We start from the raw sequence: 16636 nt of genomic DNA on the forward strand, positions 1-16636 counted from the left end.
AATTGCTTATTCTTAGTTTGTGGATTATTTCTCATAACCAATCCGGAATATTCTCCATTAGGTTTCAGTTTTGTAATTTTTTATCTTTATAAGGAGCTGGGCATATATTAATCAAATTTTTAGCAGCAAATTGATAACTTTGTTCAAATCTAATTGATTTTATATATTGCCTATTCAATTACGAATTTACTAATTTGTACTTTTCTGGCTGAGCTGACACTTTACCAATTTAATCTATAAGAACTACTTAATACTTTTTATTTTTTCTAATTTATTGTTTCTAATTTGTTTAGTTTTATTATTTTCATTTTGATTTCTTTCTAAATTCTAACTATATATCCCTTTAAAAAAACAAAAATATTTCCACCCTATCCCTAATACAGAGATTTAAAGCATGATAATTTTCTTATAGTATTGCTTTGGTATTATCACATAAATTTTCTTGCATGGCATTTGAACATTTGTTATTTTAAAAATATTATCTTCCAGCACATCCTCTACAACTTAGACGTTACTTAGCGAAGTATTTTTTCCATGTTTTTGATCACCATTTAATTCTATGTATGTTGTTTATTTCTATTAAAAAAACCCATCAAATAATGTATACATTTCCACCTGTTCTCACATTTCTGGCTACTTTTCTTTCATGTATTTTGTTACAATGTTCTCTAGTGACTAAATTCAGTACAAATACATTTTCATTATTTAATATAAATTTTATCTTATATTTACTATTAAAATTTTGATTGTGAAACATATATTTTATCACATACAATGTAAGCAATCGTTGCTTCTTTAATATTTGTTCCAGCATAAAGAAAACTTAGACCATCCCTTCATTTTAATTTTTTTCCAACTTAAGTATTTCTCTGCTTCTTGTAATGACTGCACTTAGCTTCATTTTCTAAATTAGTGGTCTTCCTTTTCAAAGGTAAATTGAGTCCATCTGTATTTAATAATACTGCAATTAATACATATTTACAGAATTAGTACATAAATTAATGCCTTTTCAGATCCTTCACATCTAGCTTTTTTACCTTAAGTTAATATCCATATGGATGAGAAATAAACATAATCTGATATGCTTAGTTAACTTGATGACTGGACAACAATATGAACTATATTGGATTCACTGTTACTTCCTCTTTGTTCCAGCAGTGAAAACAATATTTTCTTATGTCAGATTTCTCTCAATCTCTTAGTAAATGAAGACCTGAACTAGAACAATATAGAGTCCCATTTTAAATTCAAACAAAGATATTCAGGTTTGACCACAAACTCATGGTAATGTCATTTAAAAAGATGGATCCAATGAACACAGACAAACATCAAAGTTTTCACCATGGCACAACCCTCTGCGGCAATCACTCATAATAATTCAACTGCCTTCATATTAGGCAGTAACGTCATGCAAGTGAGTTTGCTGATGATTAGCAAAATCACAAAATCAAAGTCAAGGTCACTTAATCAAGAATTACAGCAACAAAGAAATTCTAGGAATGCAGGTCAAGGCAAGAGGCTGCAGCTGGCCTGATAATGATACCACTTGCCTAATGTTCATTTAGGAATTTGCTATCACAAATAAAACACGTATCTCCTCTGAGTTACTAGAACAGAAAAGGAAACAATCAGGTATTACTTCTCACCATTATACGACCGTGAAATTAAAATATTTCCTTAATAATGATTAAGAGAAAAAATCATTTTTATGTGTTCATAATAGAAGCTCTATTTCTGAATTTAAAACACTACTCAGTATTTGCTTAAGTACTGCAATTCAGACAATACAGCTTTTGACATATTAAAAGTTCTATGGGAAAAACTAAAACCTCTTTTAATTTTGCTTTAATATCAAACTAAACACAGCAGCTGAAAGAATTCAATAAGAGCATGGGTTAGTCCGATTCAAGAAGTGCCTCCAAAATTCAACCACCTCGCTTCTTCTTAGGAGAAACTGTACATCAACACAGAACTTTTCTAACTTAACTTTTGGAGAAGAAAATAGAAAACCAAACCCAGAGGACGGTTGTATAAAGTATTTACTCCTCAGCATTAGGCAAAGGAGTGCTACAGCACTCTTACATGTCATTCTATTTCAACAGATGATTCAACTGGTCCTGTAGATCTGATGACTGTTCCACACTAGAATTAGAATAGAGACAGGGTTTATCTGCAATGAGCAATAATAAAGACATCTTTGTACAACTATTTACAAATTTTTTTTTCATTACAGACAGGGTCTCACAATGCTGCACAGGGCAATCTCAAACTCTGGGCTCAAGCAATCCTCCAGCCTCAGCCTTCCAAAGTCCTGGAATTACAGGCATGAGCCAGCCACTACACCCGTCCTGTATAAGCTGTCTGTAGTTTAATGCATAAATACTGTTGCATGTAAATCAAAATTGATATCAGTCCAGTTGGGTCCCAGAAGTGTTTAAACTCTGATGAAAGGTTTGCAAAGTCAATTAGTAATGTAAACAATATTGCAAGGGACAAATTTAATCCATTTTAGAAAACAAGGCTGTTTAATGGTTTTTCCACATTTACTCTGTTTAATGAATATTAGCAACGTAAAAGATTTTCTACTTCTTAAGGTTGGTCTCTATACCCTGTAACTTTTAGAAAGCTTTACTATTACTAGCAGTGAGTTAAGTTACTGCACACCTTTGAAATATGCTGTATTCTTTAAATCCCAAGTGAGTATCCCATAGCATATTTCAATTTGAGGGCATATGACAACCAGTGTTTTGTATTGATCCTGGACCCAGCAGTATAATTCCCCAGCCTGCTTCAGTTGGTTCCCTACTCCTCTACCTTTGGGGTTACTTACTTCTTCTGAATAGCTTCTTGCCTAAATCAGAAAAGGAAAGAGGAAAATACACATAGGTGAACTAGTAGAAATTTCATTTATGACCAGATATATGCATATAGGCAGAAGAAATTTCCGCTTATGTCACATTCTGTATTTCTATCCATCCTATCCTAAGATTGTGCTATTGAACAGGGATTCCTATCTGAGTGCAGAGCTGCTGAAAAGATGGATTCTAAACCTAAACAGATAGTAACACTCTCCCAGAGTGAGAAATGTGGTCCAACAAACTACATGCATGGCTTAAAATTAGTCTGTGTCTATGGAATCAAATGGTCACATACCTAATATGTAGATACCCAAAGAATGACTATGACAAATGTTAGCTATTTAAATATCAAAGAGTGAAATTTCTAACCATATATATATATTTTTTGAGACAGTCTCACTCTGTCACCAGGATGGAGTGCAGTAGTGCCTGATCTCAGCTCACTGCCACCTCCATCTCCCAGGCTCAAGCAGTTCTCCTGCCTCCACCTCCCGAGTAGCTGGGATTACAGGTGTGTGCCACCATGCCCAGCTAATTTTTGTATTTTTAGTAGAGACGGGGTTTTACCGTGTTAGCCAGGCTAGTCTCGAACTCCTGACCTCAGGTGATCCGCCCGCCTCAGCCTCCCAAAGTGCTGGAATTACAGGCATGAGCCACTGTGCCCAGCCTCTTTTTTTTTTCTGGAGACAGAGTTTCACTTTTATCGCCCTGGGTAGAGTGCAGAGGTGCAATCTCCGCTCACTGCAACCTCCACCTCCCAGGTTCAAGCAATTCTCATGCCTCAGCCTCCTGAGTAGCTGGGATTACAGGCACCCACCACCACACTCAGCTACTTTTTTGTATCTTTAGTAGCGAGGGGTTTCACCGTGTTGGCCAAGCTTGTCTTGAACTCCTGATCTCAGGTGATCTGCCCTCCTCAGCCTCCCAAAGTGCTGGGATTACAGGTGTGAGCCACCGCACCCAGCCCCTAACCATATATTTCTAACAGGTATATAAGTATAATATCAAGTACATAAAATATATAACAACATGAAATAAGATGAAGAGCAAATTATAATGGAGAAAGGGGGGGCATCTTATATTTCAAAATTCCCTACATGATTTATATGTAGCAGGTGCCATAGATACCTACGTACCATGTAGGATATAGGTGTGTTAAACTTGATTCCCTAGTAGAGGACCCAACTTCCCAGGAGAAACCTTGGGCACAGTCAGTCATCAAATAAGGATGAACTGCCTCATAGGTGCCAAGTACAGTGCTAGCACGGTCCTGGCACGGGCCCTGCCTTCACAGGGTTTACAGTCTCTCTCTGAAGAGGCCTCAATTTAACATGGGGAGGTTCATAAAAGGTGGACTCTGCTTCTGATTCGCATCCCTTACCCCCACTTCTTCTGTAGTCTCAGGCATCTCTGCCATCGAGAAAAGTCATCCTTGGCCACCCCGACCTTTACTCCCACTCTGGCCTCCATAGGAAAGCGCTGAAGCACAAAGGCCATGAAAGCAGACTAAGGATAACGATTCTGCAGCAAATAGTTGCTGGAGGGGGCATACTCACTGGTATTGAAGATGTGTTGTTATTATTGCCATCTTCCTTAAACTCTGCATAAAAAAGAGCGAGATAAATAGAACATTCCACTTTCCTGTGGCCACACAAACTATATACATAAACCCAAATCATAAAAAAAAAAGTTGTTTCTTACATCTTCTGAGTGCAAGATGGCATCTTCCTGTAGTACCATGTTTCGAGCTGCCTGACCTAGCAGCTGGAACACAAAAATAAAATGGTAATAATCAAAATCCCCAAACTTCCTGTAATCTTCTGTCTGCAGCTGTTCCACCACTACCCTCTCTCCTCTCCCGCTCCTCCACCCTATACAACCACAAACACTCAAAATGTAATGGAGGATCATTTTCTATTTGTTCTTGTTGAAAATTTATTTCATTGGCACTATGGCAGTTCTGGCATGGACCTGACATCTGTTTCAAAGGCCACCGCCTGAGAAATCAAGTGCTTCCTAACTGCTGAGCTGTTGGCACAGTGTATTCATTAAATGCTAAGAGAAGTCTGCAAAAAAACTTTGGCACCACAAGTTCAGTGAGAGATGACTCTTGATTCTTTAAAGGCAGATTTGAGATTTGGGGTGGTTTGAGAGTAGTAAAGGCACAAGAGTTAGAATGGGCTGAAAAGAACGGAAGAACATAGCTATTTAGAATTGAAATAAGAGAAGGCCGGGTGCAGTGGCTCGTGCCCGTAATCCCAGCACTTCGGGAGGCCGAGGTGGGCGGATCACCTGAGGTCAGGAGTTTAAGACCAGCCTGGGCAACATGGTGAAACCCCATCTCTACCAAAAAATACAAGTTAGCTGGGCATGGTGGCCTGCACTTGTAATCCCAGCTACTCGGGAGGCTGAGGTGGGAGAATTGCTTGAATCCAGGAGGCGAAGGTTGCAGTGAGCCAGGATCCCACCACTGTACTCCAGCCTGGGCTACAAAGCAAGACCCTGTCTCAAAAAAAAAAAAAAAAAAAGAAAGAAAGAAAGAAAATGGAATAAGAGAAACAGTGGGAGCTGTGGGGAAGCCATGAGGAGAAGCTCAGGGCTTAAAATAGGGAACCACTCCATAAAAGATGACCAGACAGGGCTGGGAAAAAGAAAAGAAAGGAGATGGCCAGGTGTGGTGGCTCACGCCTGTAATCCCAGCACATTTGGAGACCAAGGCAGGCGATCACCTGAGATCAGGAGTTCAAGACCAGCCTGGCCAACATGGCAAAACCCCTCTACTAAAATTACAAAAATTAGCCAGGCATGGTGGCACGTGCCTGTAATCCCAGCTTCTCAGGAGGCTGAGGCAGGAGAATCTCTTGAACTTGGGAGGCAGAGGTTGCAGTGAGCTGAGATTGCACCATTGTACTCCAGCCTGGCAACAGAGTGAGACTCTGTCACAAAAAAAAAAAAAAAAAAAAAAAAAAAAAAAAAGCGGGCGCGTGGCTCAAGCTGTAATCCCGCACTTTGGGAGGCGAAGCGGGTGGTCACGAGGTCAGAGATCGAGACCTCCTGGGCAACACGGTGACCCCGTCTCTATAAAATACAAAACTAGCGGGCGCGGGTGGCGGGCGCTGTGAGTCCAGCTACGGAGGCTGAGGCGGGGGATGGTGGGACCGGGAGGCGGGCTTGCAGTGACTGGATCGGCCACTCACTCCGCAGCTGGGCACAGCGGACTCCGCTCTCGAAAAAAAAAAAAAAAAAGAAAAGAAAAGAAAAGAAGAGAAAAAGAAAAGAAAGGAGAAATGTGCAGGCAGAATTTAATGAGGTCACTGAGTTTAATGGGTCCTGAGACCAAAAGAGAAAAGCAGAGCTGGGATTCTACTGGGTGGCCTACAGTCAAGGAAGAGCTGACTGCATTACCACTGAGAGGCAAGTAGAGACCAACAGAGATTCCTGGCCTAATACTGCACCCTGCTCCTAAATCCAGCCAAGTAAAAGGCGCTGCTGTTATATGTATCCTACTAGCCCTTCCCTGTTCTCCCGGGTCAGGGAGACTCTGGTGGAAAGGGTGGTGTGATTTCAAAGTAACTAGCATTGCCAGATTTCTTCCCCTACCCAGGGCAACTTTATTTATAAGTTTTAAAGTTAGTAACCCTTTCTGGACATCTAAAGTCAAAACAATAAAACAGGACTTTCCATCTTGGTCCCTTTCTTTCCCTGTTCTCTCCCCCACATGCATAATTTTTTTTTTTTTTTAATTTTCATTTTTTTGAGACAGGGTCTCACTCTGTCACCCAGTCTAGAGTGCGGTGATGTGATCTTGGCTTACTGCAACCTCTGCATCCCGTATTCAAGAGATTCTCCTGCAGCAGCCTCCTGAGTAGCTGAGATTATAGGTATACGCCACCACGCTCAGCTAATTTTTATATTTTTAGTAGAGACAAGGTTTCACCGTGTTGGCCAGGCTGGTCTCAAACTCCCGTCCTCAGGTGATCCACCCGCCTAGGATTACAGGTATGAGCCCCTACACCCAGCCCCATGCATAACTACTTTTATTAGCTTTGTGGTTTTCTTTCCATTGTTCCTTTTTAAACAACAGACGCATGTATTTATTTTCCTCCATACCACCTTCCTACTTAAAATGTAACATACTATGTGTACTTGTTTACACCTTGCACACTCTCTCTCTCTCTCTCTCTCTCTCTCTCTCTATATATATATATTTTTTTTTTTGAGATATGGTCTCACTCTGTCACCCAGGCTGGAGTGCAGTGGCACCATCACTGTTCACTGAAGCCTCGACCTCCCGGGCTCAGGTGATCCTTCCACCTTAGCCTCCAGAGTAGCTGGGACTACAAGTGCACGCCACCATGCCCAGATAGCTTTTGGTATTTTTTTGTAGAGATGGGGTTTTGCCATGTTGCCCAAGCTGGTTTCAAACACCTGGGCTCAAGTGATTTGCCTGCCTCGGCCTCCCAAAGTGCTAGGATTACAAGCATGAGCCACTGCACTCAGCCTACACCTTGATATTTTCACTTTGCAATAGATCCCTGAGGGCTATCTGCAGCAACACATATTGACTCTCATATTCAATTGCTATCTCCTATTGAATCCATTGCTCTTTTACAACTGCAGAGTACCACACTCTATAGGTGACCATAAGGTTATTCAATCAGTTATCTGCTGAGGGATTTGGGGGCTGTTCCCAGTCTTTTGCCACAGTAAGTAGTGGTACTAAAAATTCTCATATCTTGCATCTTATAGCTTTTACTGTTACAAATATCTCATATATTTGCATCTTTTTGCCAGCATATATTTGGGATAGACTCACAGGACTGTGATTGTGATTGTGGGGTTTTAATTTTGCTACATATTGCCAAATTCCTCTCCTTTAGGGCTGTACCACTTTGCATTCCTCCTGTGGCTACTTTTAAGGGAAAACTTCAAACTCCTATAGATGGGAGATGGTGACTTACAAACCGATGGCAGAAAAAAAAAGGGTTCTAACAGAATCTACTTCATTCACTTATTCATTTAACAAACATTTGTTGAGTGTTTAACATATGCCCTTACTCTGGTTAAGAGTGATAACGGGGCTCACAATCTGGAGGGGATACAAAGGGAACATAGGCACTTAAATCACCTTACAGTAAGTACTGATGGGGAAGCATTGGCTGCTCTGGGAGCATGTAGTGGGGCAGGAGGTCTAACTGATTACAGGGGTAGGTGTTCAGGAAAGGTTCCTAAAAGAAGTGACTTCTAATCTGAGACTTAAAAGTTAGGGTTTAGAATTAATCGTGTGTGTGTAATTCTAGAGAAAAATGGCATGATCCATTTTTCTGTTTTAGAAATGTGGCCAGCAGGTGGACTAGAGTGGGGAATGAGGCACAGAGATTGGTTAGGATGACACAGCAGTACTCTAAGCAAGCAGTGAGGATGGCCTGAAACACAGAAGTAGCCGAGAAAAAAAGAAACAAAGGATTTGTGAGACATTCAGAAAACAGACTGGATGGGAGTTGTGGTTGCCTTGAAGGCAGGGGCTGTTGTAAAGTAAAGCCAAGGCCTTTCCTTGATATATTCATTAGCATTCTGCATCACTTTCCTACATAAACCGACCAGACACATAACATACCATATCTTAAGATTTCTAGTTTTGCTTTCTTTAAAATGGAGGAATATCTTGAATACACCTGAACAATCTTCACTACAGAATCTTTTTAGATTGCTACAAATTTTTCTCCCAGGCTTTTACCATTAACTTGTTCATAATTAACTCAATAACAATTTGTCTTAGCTACTCATCTTCAACAAGTGTTTCTGATTTTCAACTTAGTTTTCATAGCAATAGCAACCCTCTTTTTTGGTACTCATATTTCATCATTCTTCGTATTATTTCACTAAATTATATAGTTGCAACTGTAAGCATAAGTGCCATACACACATTTAAAAATTTTTTTTCTTTTTTTTTTTTTTCTTTTTTTACAGAGACAGGATATCACCATGTGGCCCAGGCTGGTCTCGAACTCCTGGGCTTAAGCAATCCTGCCTCGGCCTCCCAAAGTGTTAGGATTACAGGCATGAGTCACTGCGCCAAGACCACACACACATTATGTTTAGAAAAAAACACAGTGGACCCTCACTAAGCACACAACTCAAATGGAGGAGCAGAAACACAGGCATGCCAAGAGACAAGCCTATGAGTCATAACCACTCAGTGTGCTGTGGGCAAATGTCCCTGTGTTTCTCCTCACAGGCTCTCTCCCCAGAGAGCCCTTCCCTGATCATCTGTTTAAGATTAACCCTTTCCACCGGGTGTGGTGACTCATGTCTGTAATCTCAGCACGTTGGGGGGCCAGGGCGGGAAGGATCACTTGAGGTCAGGAGTGTGAGACCAGCCTGGCCAACATGATGAAACCCCATCTCTACTAAACACACAAAAATTAGCAGGGCATGGTGGCAGGCGCCTATAATCACAGCTACTCAGAAGGCTGAGGCAGGAGAATCACTTGTACCCAGGAGGTGGAGGTTGCAGTGAGCCGAGATCTCGCCATTGCACTTTAGCCTGGGTGACAGAGCTAGCAAGACTCCTCCTTTGTCTCAAAACAAACAAACAAAAATTAACCCTTTCATCACTCTCTATTCCCAGATTAATTTTGCTTCACAGGATTTACCACCACCTGATTTTTTTCTGTTTCATTTGTTTATTGTCTGTCTCTTCACTAAAATGTAAACTTCCTAAGTAGAGGGATTTAGTTTATCCCTTGTACCTAGAGCAGTTCCTGGCACATAGCAGACACCCAATAAGTATTTGTTAAATGAATACTGTGGAATGAGTGTTTTACACATGAAATTCTCAGTTAATCAAACAAAATAGCTATGTGGAGACTGTTTAAGAAGCAATGCTGCCGGGCGCGGTGGCTCATGCCTGTAATCCCAGCACTTTGGAAGGCTGATGCGGGCAGATCACGAGGTCAAGAGTTCTAGACCAGCCTGGCCAACATGATGAAACCCCATCTCTACTAAGAATACAAAAATTAGCCGGGCGTGGTGGTGTGTGCCTGTAATCCCAACTACTCGGGAGGCTGAGGCAGGAGAATCGCTTGAACCCAGGAGGCAGAGGTTGCAGTGAGCCAAGATCACGCCACTACACTCCAGCCTGGCAACAGAGCTAGACTCCGTCTCAAAAAAAGAAAAGGAAAAATATTGCCTTCAATTAGTCATTCTAAAGACTTCATGAATTAAACTCCATAAAAGACAAGTGTCCAGCACATATAAAATGCTAAATAAATGTATGTTTATGATGAATATGTTCAATATTTATAGGTGGTTAACGATAAACATCTCTAGTTGAAAATATATATAATATATATACATATATATGTATATTTTTTTGAGACAGGGTCTTGTTCTCTGTCACCCAAGCTGGAGTGCAGTGGCACAATCTTGGCTCACTGCAACCTCCACCTCCCTGGTTCAATCTATTCTCCTGCCTCAGCCTCCTGAGTAGCTACGATTATAGGCGCCCGCCACCACGCCTGGCTTTTCCTTTTTTTTTTTTTTTGTATTTTAGTAGAGACGGGGTTTCACGGTGTTAGCCAGGATGGTCTCCATCTCCTGACCTCGTGATCCGCCCGCCTTGGCCTCTCAAAGTGCTGGGATTACAGGCGTGAGCCACGGCGCCCTGCCTCTCTCTGGCTTTTGTTGTTGTTGTTGTTTGTTTGTTTGTTTTAGACGGAGTTTCGCTCTTGTTGCCCAGGCTGGAGTGCAATGGCATGACCTCGGCTCACCGCAACCTCCGCCTCCCAGGTTCAAGCAATTCTCCTGGCTCAGCCTCCCCAGTAACTGGGATTACAGGCATGCGCCACCACGCTCGGCGAATTTTTTTTTTAACTAGAGACGAGGGTTTCTCCATGATTGTCAGGCTAGTCTCGAACTCACTACCCCAGGTGATCCGCCCGCCTCGGCCTCCCAAACAGCTCTGTTTTAAAGCACAGGTTCCCGGCCGGGCGCGGTGGCTCACGCTGTAATCCCAGCTCTTTGGGAGGCCGAGGCGGGCGGAGCTCAGCTACTGGGGAGGCTGAGGCAGAATGGCGTGAATCGAGATCGCGCCACTGCACTCCAGCCTGGGCGACAGAGCGAGACTTCGTAACAACAACAACAACAACATACATACACACATACATAAATAAATAATAAAGCACAGGCTCCCAGGGCATCGTTTCTTCCTCCCACCCTCACGCACTATCCCTAACCAAAGAGACTACACACCCCAGAATGCAACACGCGCCTTCGCGAAGAAGACCTACTCATAGCGAGTACTTCACAGCATACAATTCCCAGGCTGCAACGCGACCTCCTTCCCACAGCAACGAAAGACCGCGACTCCCCGGACTATCAGGCCGGGACAGTCCACTCCCAGCTCACCTCGGAGCTCCGGGAGCCCTTCAGCACCTGCTTGGTGAGCGCGATTACGTCAGTACCACAGGTGGTCACCTTCTCCGTGAGAAGCCCCTTCACGGACTGGCCGAATCGCGCTTGAGAATCTGGCGTTCCAGTCGCCATCCTTTCAACTAGCGATCGCCTCCGCACGGGCGATGGTGAGTCGCCGGGGCCAAAAGACAGGCAAAGCGGAAGATGTCTCTCTTCCTCCATGGGAAAAGGAAGGGACGCATGCGCCTGATGGAAGTTGACCTTCACTCACTAAACTCATGGACTATTCATTGATATCCTGAGGAAAACTGGGTCCAGGCAAACATCTCTGGAGGGGATGGAGGACAGTTTCATTGAATCTATGGTTTGGAATCGGAAAGCCTGCGGCAGGGCATGGTGGCTCACGCCTATAATCCCAGCACTTTGGGAGGCCCAGACAGGAGGATCACCTGAGCCTTAGAGTTCCACACCACCCTGGGCAGCATAGCGAGACCCCATCTATTAAAAAAAAATTAATACAAATAAATAAAAAGAATCGGAAGGCCCAGATTACAGTCCCAATGCTACCATTTGGCAGTGTGTGGCTGCAAATTACTCAGCCTCTGTGTCTTACATTCCTCATCTATTAAACAGAAGTAATAATGTTTCCAAGGAGTTATGAGACTATCATTCCATTCATATATATATATATGTATATGTATTTTTTTTTTCAGACAGAGTCTTGCTCGGTCACCTAGGCGTTTTTTGATTAATTGCGAAAAGGGGCCAGGCATGGTGGCTCATGCCTGTAATCCCAACACTTTGAAAGGCCAAGGTGGATCACTTGAGGTCAGAAGTTCGAGGCCAACCTATCCAACATGGTGACACGCCTGTAGTCCCAGCACTTTGGGAGGCCGAGGCAGAAGGGTCACTTGAGGCCAGGAGTTCAATATCAGCAGCCTGGGCAACATAGCAATAACTTGTCTCGTTTTATTTTTTATTTTTTTACTATTTTTTTTGAGACAGAGTCTCGCTTTGTTGCCCAGGCTGGAGTGCAGTGGTTCGATCTCAGCTCACTGCAACATCCACCTCCAGAGTTCAAGTGATTCTCCTGTCTCAGCCTCCCGAGTAGCTGGGATTACAGGCACTTGCCACCAGGCCTGGCTAATTTTTGTATTTTTGGTAGAGATAGGGTTTCACCATGTTGGACAGGCTGGTCTCAAATTCCTGACGTCAAATGATCCACCGGCCTTGGCCTCCCAAAATGGTGAGATTACAGGCGTGAGCCACCGCACCTGGCCTCGTTTTGTTCAATTTTAACAAAATATTTCATGAACTAAATACCAGACACTGTACTAGGCTGGGGATAGAGAAATAAATGAAATACAGTTCTTGTCTCTGTGGAGCTCCCAGGCTGATGAGGCAGATAGGCCTGTAAACAAATGAAGAAAGAACAATCTAATAGAAAAATTGGCAAAAGTCACAAATAGGCAATTCAAAAAAAAACTGGCTGCTAAATGTGAAAAATGCTCAGTGTCACTAGTAATTTTTATTGATAAATAACTTCTTTATTCTATTAGTACCAAACTGATGGTAACTACCTTGTAAGTGAATTAATATGTAAAATATTTCAAGTAGGCCGGGCACCGTGGCTCACGCCTGTAATCCCAGTACTTTGGGAGGCCAAGGTGGGAGGATCACCCGAGGTCAGGAGTTCAAGACCAGCCTGCCCAACATGGTGAATTCCTGTCTCTACTAAAAATACAAAAATTAGCCGAGTGTGGTGGTGGGCGCCTATAGTCCCAGCTACGTGGGAGGTTGATGCAGGAGAATTTCTTGAACCCGAGAGGCGGAGGTTGCAGTGAGCTGAGATTGTGCGCCACTGTATTCCAACCTGGGCAACAGAGTAAAACTCTGTCTCAAAAAAAAAAAAAAAAAAAAAAAAAAAAACCTTCAAGTAGCTCCATTTCTTTTTTAGTTAATTAATAAAAGATGTGAGAATGTTATTACATTGAAAAATTTGTTCAAAATTACCTGTATTCAATATCAACATTACTTCCACTTCCAAGTGTCTGGATTCATATGTCTATGTTGAATCTCATTTACTATTTACTTTTTGTCCTTAATAAACTTTATTGAGTTTATGTGCATGAATTTATGTTATAATTTATGTACCATAACTACATTATTTTTTGAGATGGAGCCTTGCTCTGTCACCCAGGCTGGAGTGCAGTGGCACGATCTCGGCTCAGTGCAACCTCTGCCTCCCTGATTCAAGTGATTCTCCTGCCTCAGCCTCCCGAGTAGCTGGGATTACAGGTGCCCACCACCATGCCCGGCTAAGTTTTGTATTTTTAATAGAGACAGATTTCACCATGTTGGCCAGGCTGGTCTTGAACTCCTGACCTCAGGTGATCCACCTGCCTTGGCCTCCCAAAGTGCTGGGATTACAGGCGTGAGCCACCATGCCCAGCCTGTACAATAACTACATTCTTTAAAGTGTCCGATTTGATGAGTGTGACAGATGTATACATCTGTGAACCACCACCACCATTAAGATACAGAACAGGGTGAGTGCAGTAGCTCATGCCTGTATTCCCAGCACTTTGGGAGGCCGAGGCAGAAGGATTGCTTGAGGCCAGGAGTTCAATATCAGCAGCCTGGGCAACATAGCGATAACTTGTCTCATTTTATTATTTATTTATTTATTTTTATTTTATTTTATTTATTTTATTTTGAGACTGAGTCTTGCTCTGTCACCCAGGCTGGAGTACACTGGTGTGATCTCGGCTCACCTGAACCTTTGCCTTCTGGGTTCAAGCAATTCTCCTGCCTCAGCCTCAGCCTCCCAAGTAGCTGGTACTACAGGCACGCACCATCACGCCTGGCAAATTTTTGTATTTTTAATAGAGACGGGGTTTCACCATGTTGGCCAGGCTGGTCTTGAAATCCTGACCTCATGATTCGCCCCCCTCAGCCTCCCAAAGTGCTGGGATTACAGGCATGAGCCACCAAGCCTGGCCCCTTGTCTCAATTAAAAAAAAAAAGAAAGCAAAACATTTCGTCACCCTCAGAAGTTTCCAAGTGCCCTTTAAAAAGTCCATCTCTCCTTCTCTGTCTCACCCCAGGCAACAACTGTCCTGCTTTTGGGAACTATAGATTAATTTGCATTTCTAGAATGGCAAATAAATAGCATCATACAGGATTTTTGGTGGGGAGGGGGGCCTTTTTTTGTCTGGCTTCATTCTTGCAGCATGATGATTTGACAATCATCTATGTTGTTGCGCATATAACTAACCTGTTCATTTTTATAACTAACCTGTTCATTTGAGCTCAGGAATTCAAGACCAGCCTGGGGATGGTGGTGAAATCCCATCTCTATGAAAAGTTCAAAAATTAGCTGAGCGTGAAGGTGTGTGCCTGTAGTCCCAGTTACTTGGGAGGCTGAAGTGGGAGGATCACCTGAACCCAGGAAGTCAAGGCTGAAGTGAGCCGTGATTGCACCACTGCATTCAGGCTAAATGACAGAGCCAGACCCTGTCTCAAAAAAAAAAATAAAGAAAATAAGCAGAAAAAGAAATCTGATCAGTTTATGACAGCTCACCTCAGTGAACCCCCTTTTGCAAACCAAACAATCAGGATCTGCCCCTTCACTTCTGAAAATCAATCATTCAGGTGAGTCCTGCCTTTTGCATTGTCAAAAGAGGCTGGGCACAATGGCTCACGCCTGCAATCCCAGGATGAGGTGGGTAGGTCGCCTGAGGTCAGGAGCTTGAGACCAGCCTGGCCAACATGGTGAAACCCCATCTCTACTAAAAATACAAAAATTAGCCAGGCATGGTGGCACACATCTGTAGTCCCAGCTACTCAGGAGGCTGAGGCAGGAGAATCACTTGAACCCAGGAGGCAGACGTTGCAGTCAACCAAGATCACGCCACTACATGCCAACCTGGGTAACAGAGTGAGACTCCGTCTGTCTCTGACAGACATTGTCAAAAGAGAAGAAAGAGAAATAATAATAGGAAAGTTATAGAAAACTATTCATGCCAAAAAATGCAATATAGCCTCGTTTAGGTTAAAAAATATATTTTAAAATATTTATTTTAGTAATTTGCATTTTCCAGATTTCTGCAATGATGTATAACTTTTATAATATGGTGGTAAGGGTGTGAAGCAACACATTTTGTGTGTGTGTTTTTAATTCCCATTTCTTGTTTGTGATTGGGGTGAAATATCAGAAGGTCAGCTTGGCAGTCATTGTAGGAGTAGAAAGTAGCCATTCATATTTCCCTACCAGCTGGTTGACCCCACTGAGGCCCCTGCCTGGATCTTAGGATTCAGGCCTCTCCACTTGTCAGTCCAGCTCTCAGGCTTTACACACGATCTCCTCATCCAGTCTACCCCATGTACCAACACCAATTTCACCCTCCTAAGAACCACTGTCATCTTGCTGCTCCCTGCTGCAGTGCTCTCAATAGCTCCTATAGCCTCCCTATACCCTTTATACCCTTCCATTCCAGGGCTCCAGAGCCTGATTCAGTGTACCCCTCAGATCTTTCTCAGGGATCCCCCACAACACACCTCTTCATCTCTTCAGCTAAGGTCATCACCATTTCCCTCATGCCATGCTCCTTCCAGCCTCTGCTACTCTTCCTTCCAGCAACACCCTTCTCTCCCTACTCCACATCTCTACCTAACAGTTGTGAGGCAGGAGGTAGGACTGGACTCAGGAAGGTGAACTCTACGCTAGAGGCAGGGCTCAGACACCGGACCAAATTCAGGACCAGTTAAACAGATCTGGCACAGGCTGGGCACAGTGGCTCACGCCTGTAATCCTAACACTTTGGGAGGCTGACGCAGGCAGATTGCCTGAGCTCAGGAGTTCAAGACCACCCTGGCAACATGGCGAAACCCTGTCTCTACTAAAATACAAAAATTAGCCAGTGTGGTGGTGTGTGCCTGTAGTCCCAGCTGCTTGGGAGGCTGAGCCATGAGAATCACTTGAACATGGGAGGCAGAGGTTGCAGTGAGCCAAGATTATACCAATGCACTCCAGCCTGGGCAACAAAGTGAGGTTCCATCTCAAAAAAAAACCAGGCCGGGCGCGGTAGCTCAAGCCTGTAATCCCAGCACTTTGGGAGGCCGAGACGGGCGGATCACGAGGTCAGGAGATTGAGACCATCCTGGCTAACACGGTGAAACCCCGTCTCTGCTAAAAATACAAAAAAACTAGCCGGGCGAGGTGGCAGGTGCCTGTAGTCCCAGCTACTCGGGAGGCTGAGGCAGGAGAATGGCGTGAACCCAGGAGGCGGAGCTTGCAGTGAGCTGAGATCCGGCCACTGCACTCCAGCCTGGGCGACAGAGCGAGACTCTGTCTCAAAAAA

The 16636-nt window shown here is 43.4% G+C and overlaps 1 protein-coding gene and 1 pseudogene across 1 annotated transcript; one reads left to right on the forward strand and one right to left on the reverse strand.

Annotated features, from left to right (window-relative positions):
* Window positions 1-550: 550 nt before the first annotated feature.
* Window positions 551-11820, reverse strand: BORCS7 (BLOC-1 related complex subunit 7). Its single transcript, XM_017851670.1, has 5 exons — window positions 11268-11820; window positions 4560-4622; window positions 4415-4458; window positions 2831-2851; window positions 551-2142 (listed from the first exon to the last, which is right to left on the reverse strand). The coding sequence occupies exons 1-5, from the start codon at window positions 11493-11495 to the stop codon at window positions 2091-2093; spliced, it is 408 nt and encodes a 135-aa protein (XP_017707159.1). The 5' UTR covers window positions 11496-11820; the 3' UTR covers window positions 551-2090.
* A 3568-nt stretch (window positions 11821-15388) lies between these two features.
* The window catches only part of LOC108515067 (profilin-1 pseudogene), an 11967-nt pseudogene continuing 10719 nt past the window's right edge, over window positions 15389-16636 (forward strand).

Source organism: Rhinopithecus bieti, unplaced genomic scaffold (genome assembly GCF_001698545.2).
Source record: "Rhinopithecus bieti isolate Rb0 unplaced genomic scaffold, ASM169854v2 scaffold_31787, whole genome shotgun sequence".
Classification (NCBI taxonomy): domain Eukaryota; kingdom Metazoa; phylum Chordata; class Mammalia; order Primates; family Cercopithecidae; genus Rhinopithecus; species Rhinopithecus bieti.

What these genes read in the sequence shown, in the direction of transcription:
- BORCS7 (XM_017851670.1), bottom strand. Translation starts at nt 11,495, where the DNA reads ATGGAGGAAGAGAGACATCTTCCGCTTTGCCTGTCTTTTGGCCCCGGC. An exon ending in AGGGCTCCCGGAGCTCCGAG is followed by an intron (nt 4,623 to 11,267) that starts GTGAGCTGGGAG and finishes TTTGTGTTCCAG; the next exon opens with CTGCTAGGTCAGGCAGCTCG. An exon ending in CCATCTTGCACTCAGAAGAT is followed by an intron (nt 4,459 to 4,559) that starts GTAAGAAACAAC and finishes TTTTTTATGCAG; the next exon opens with AGTTTAAGGAAGATGGCAAT.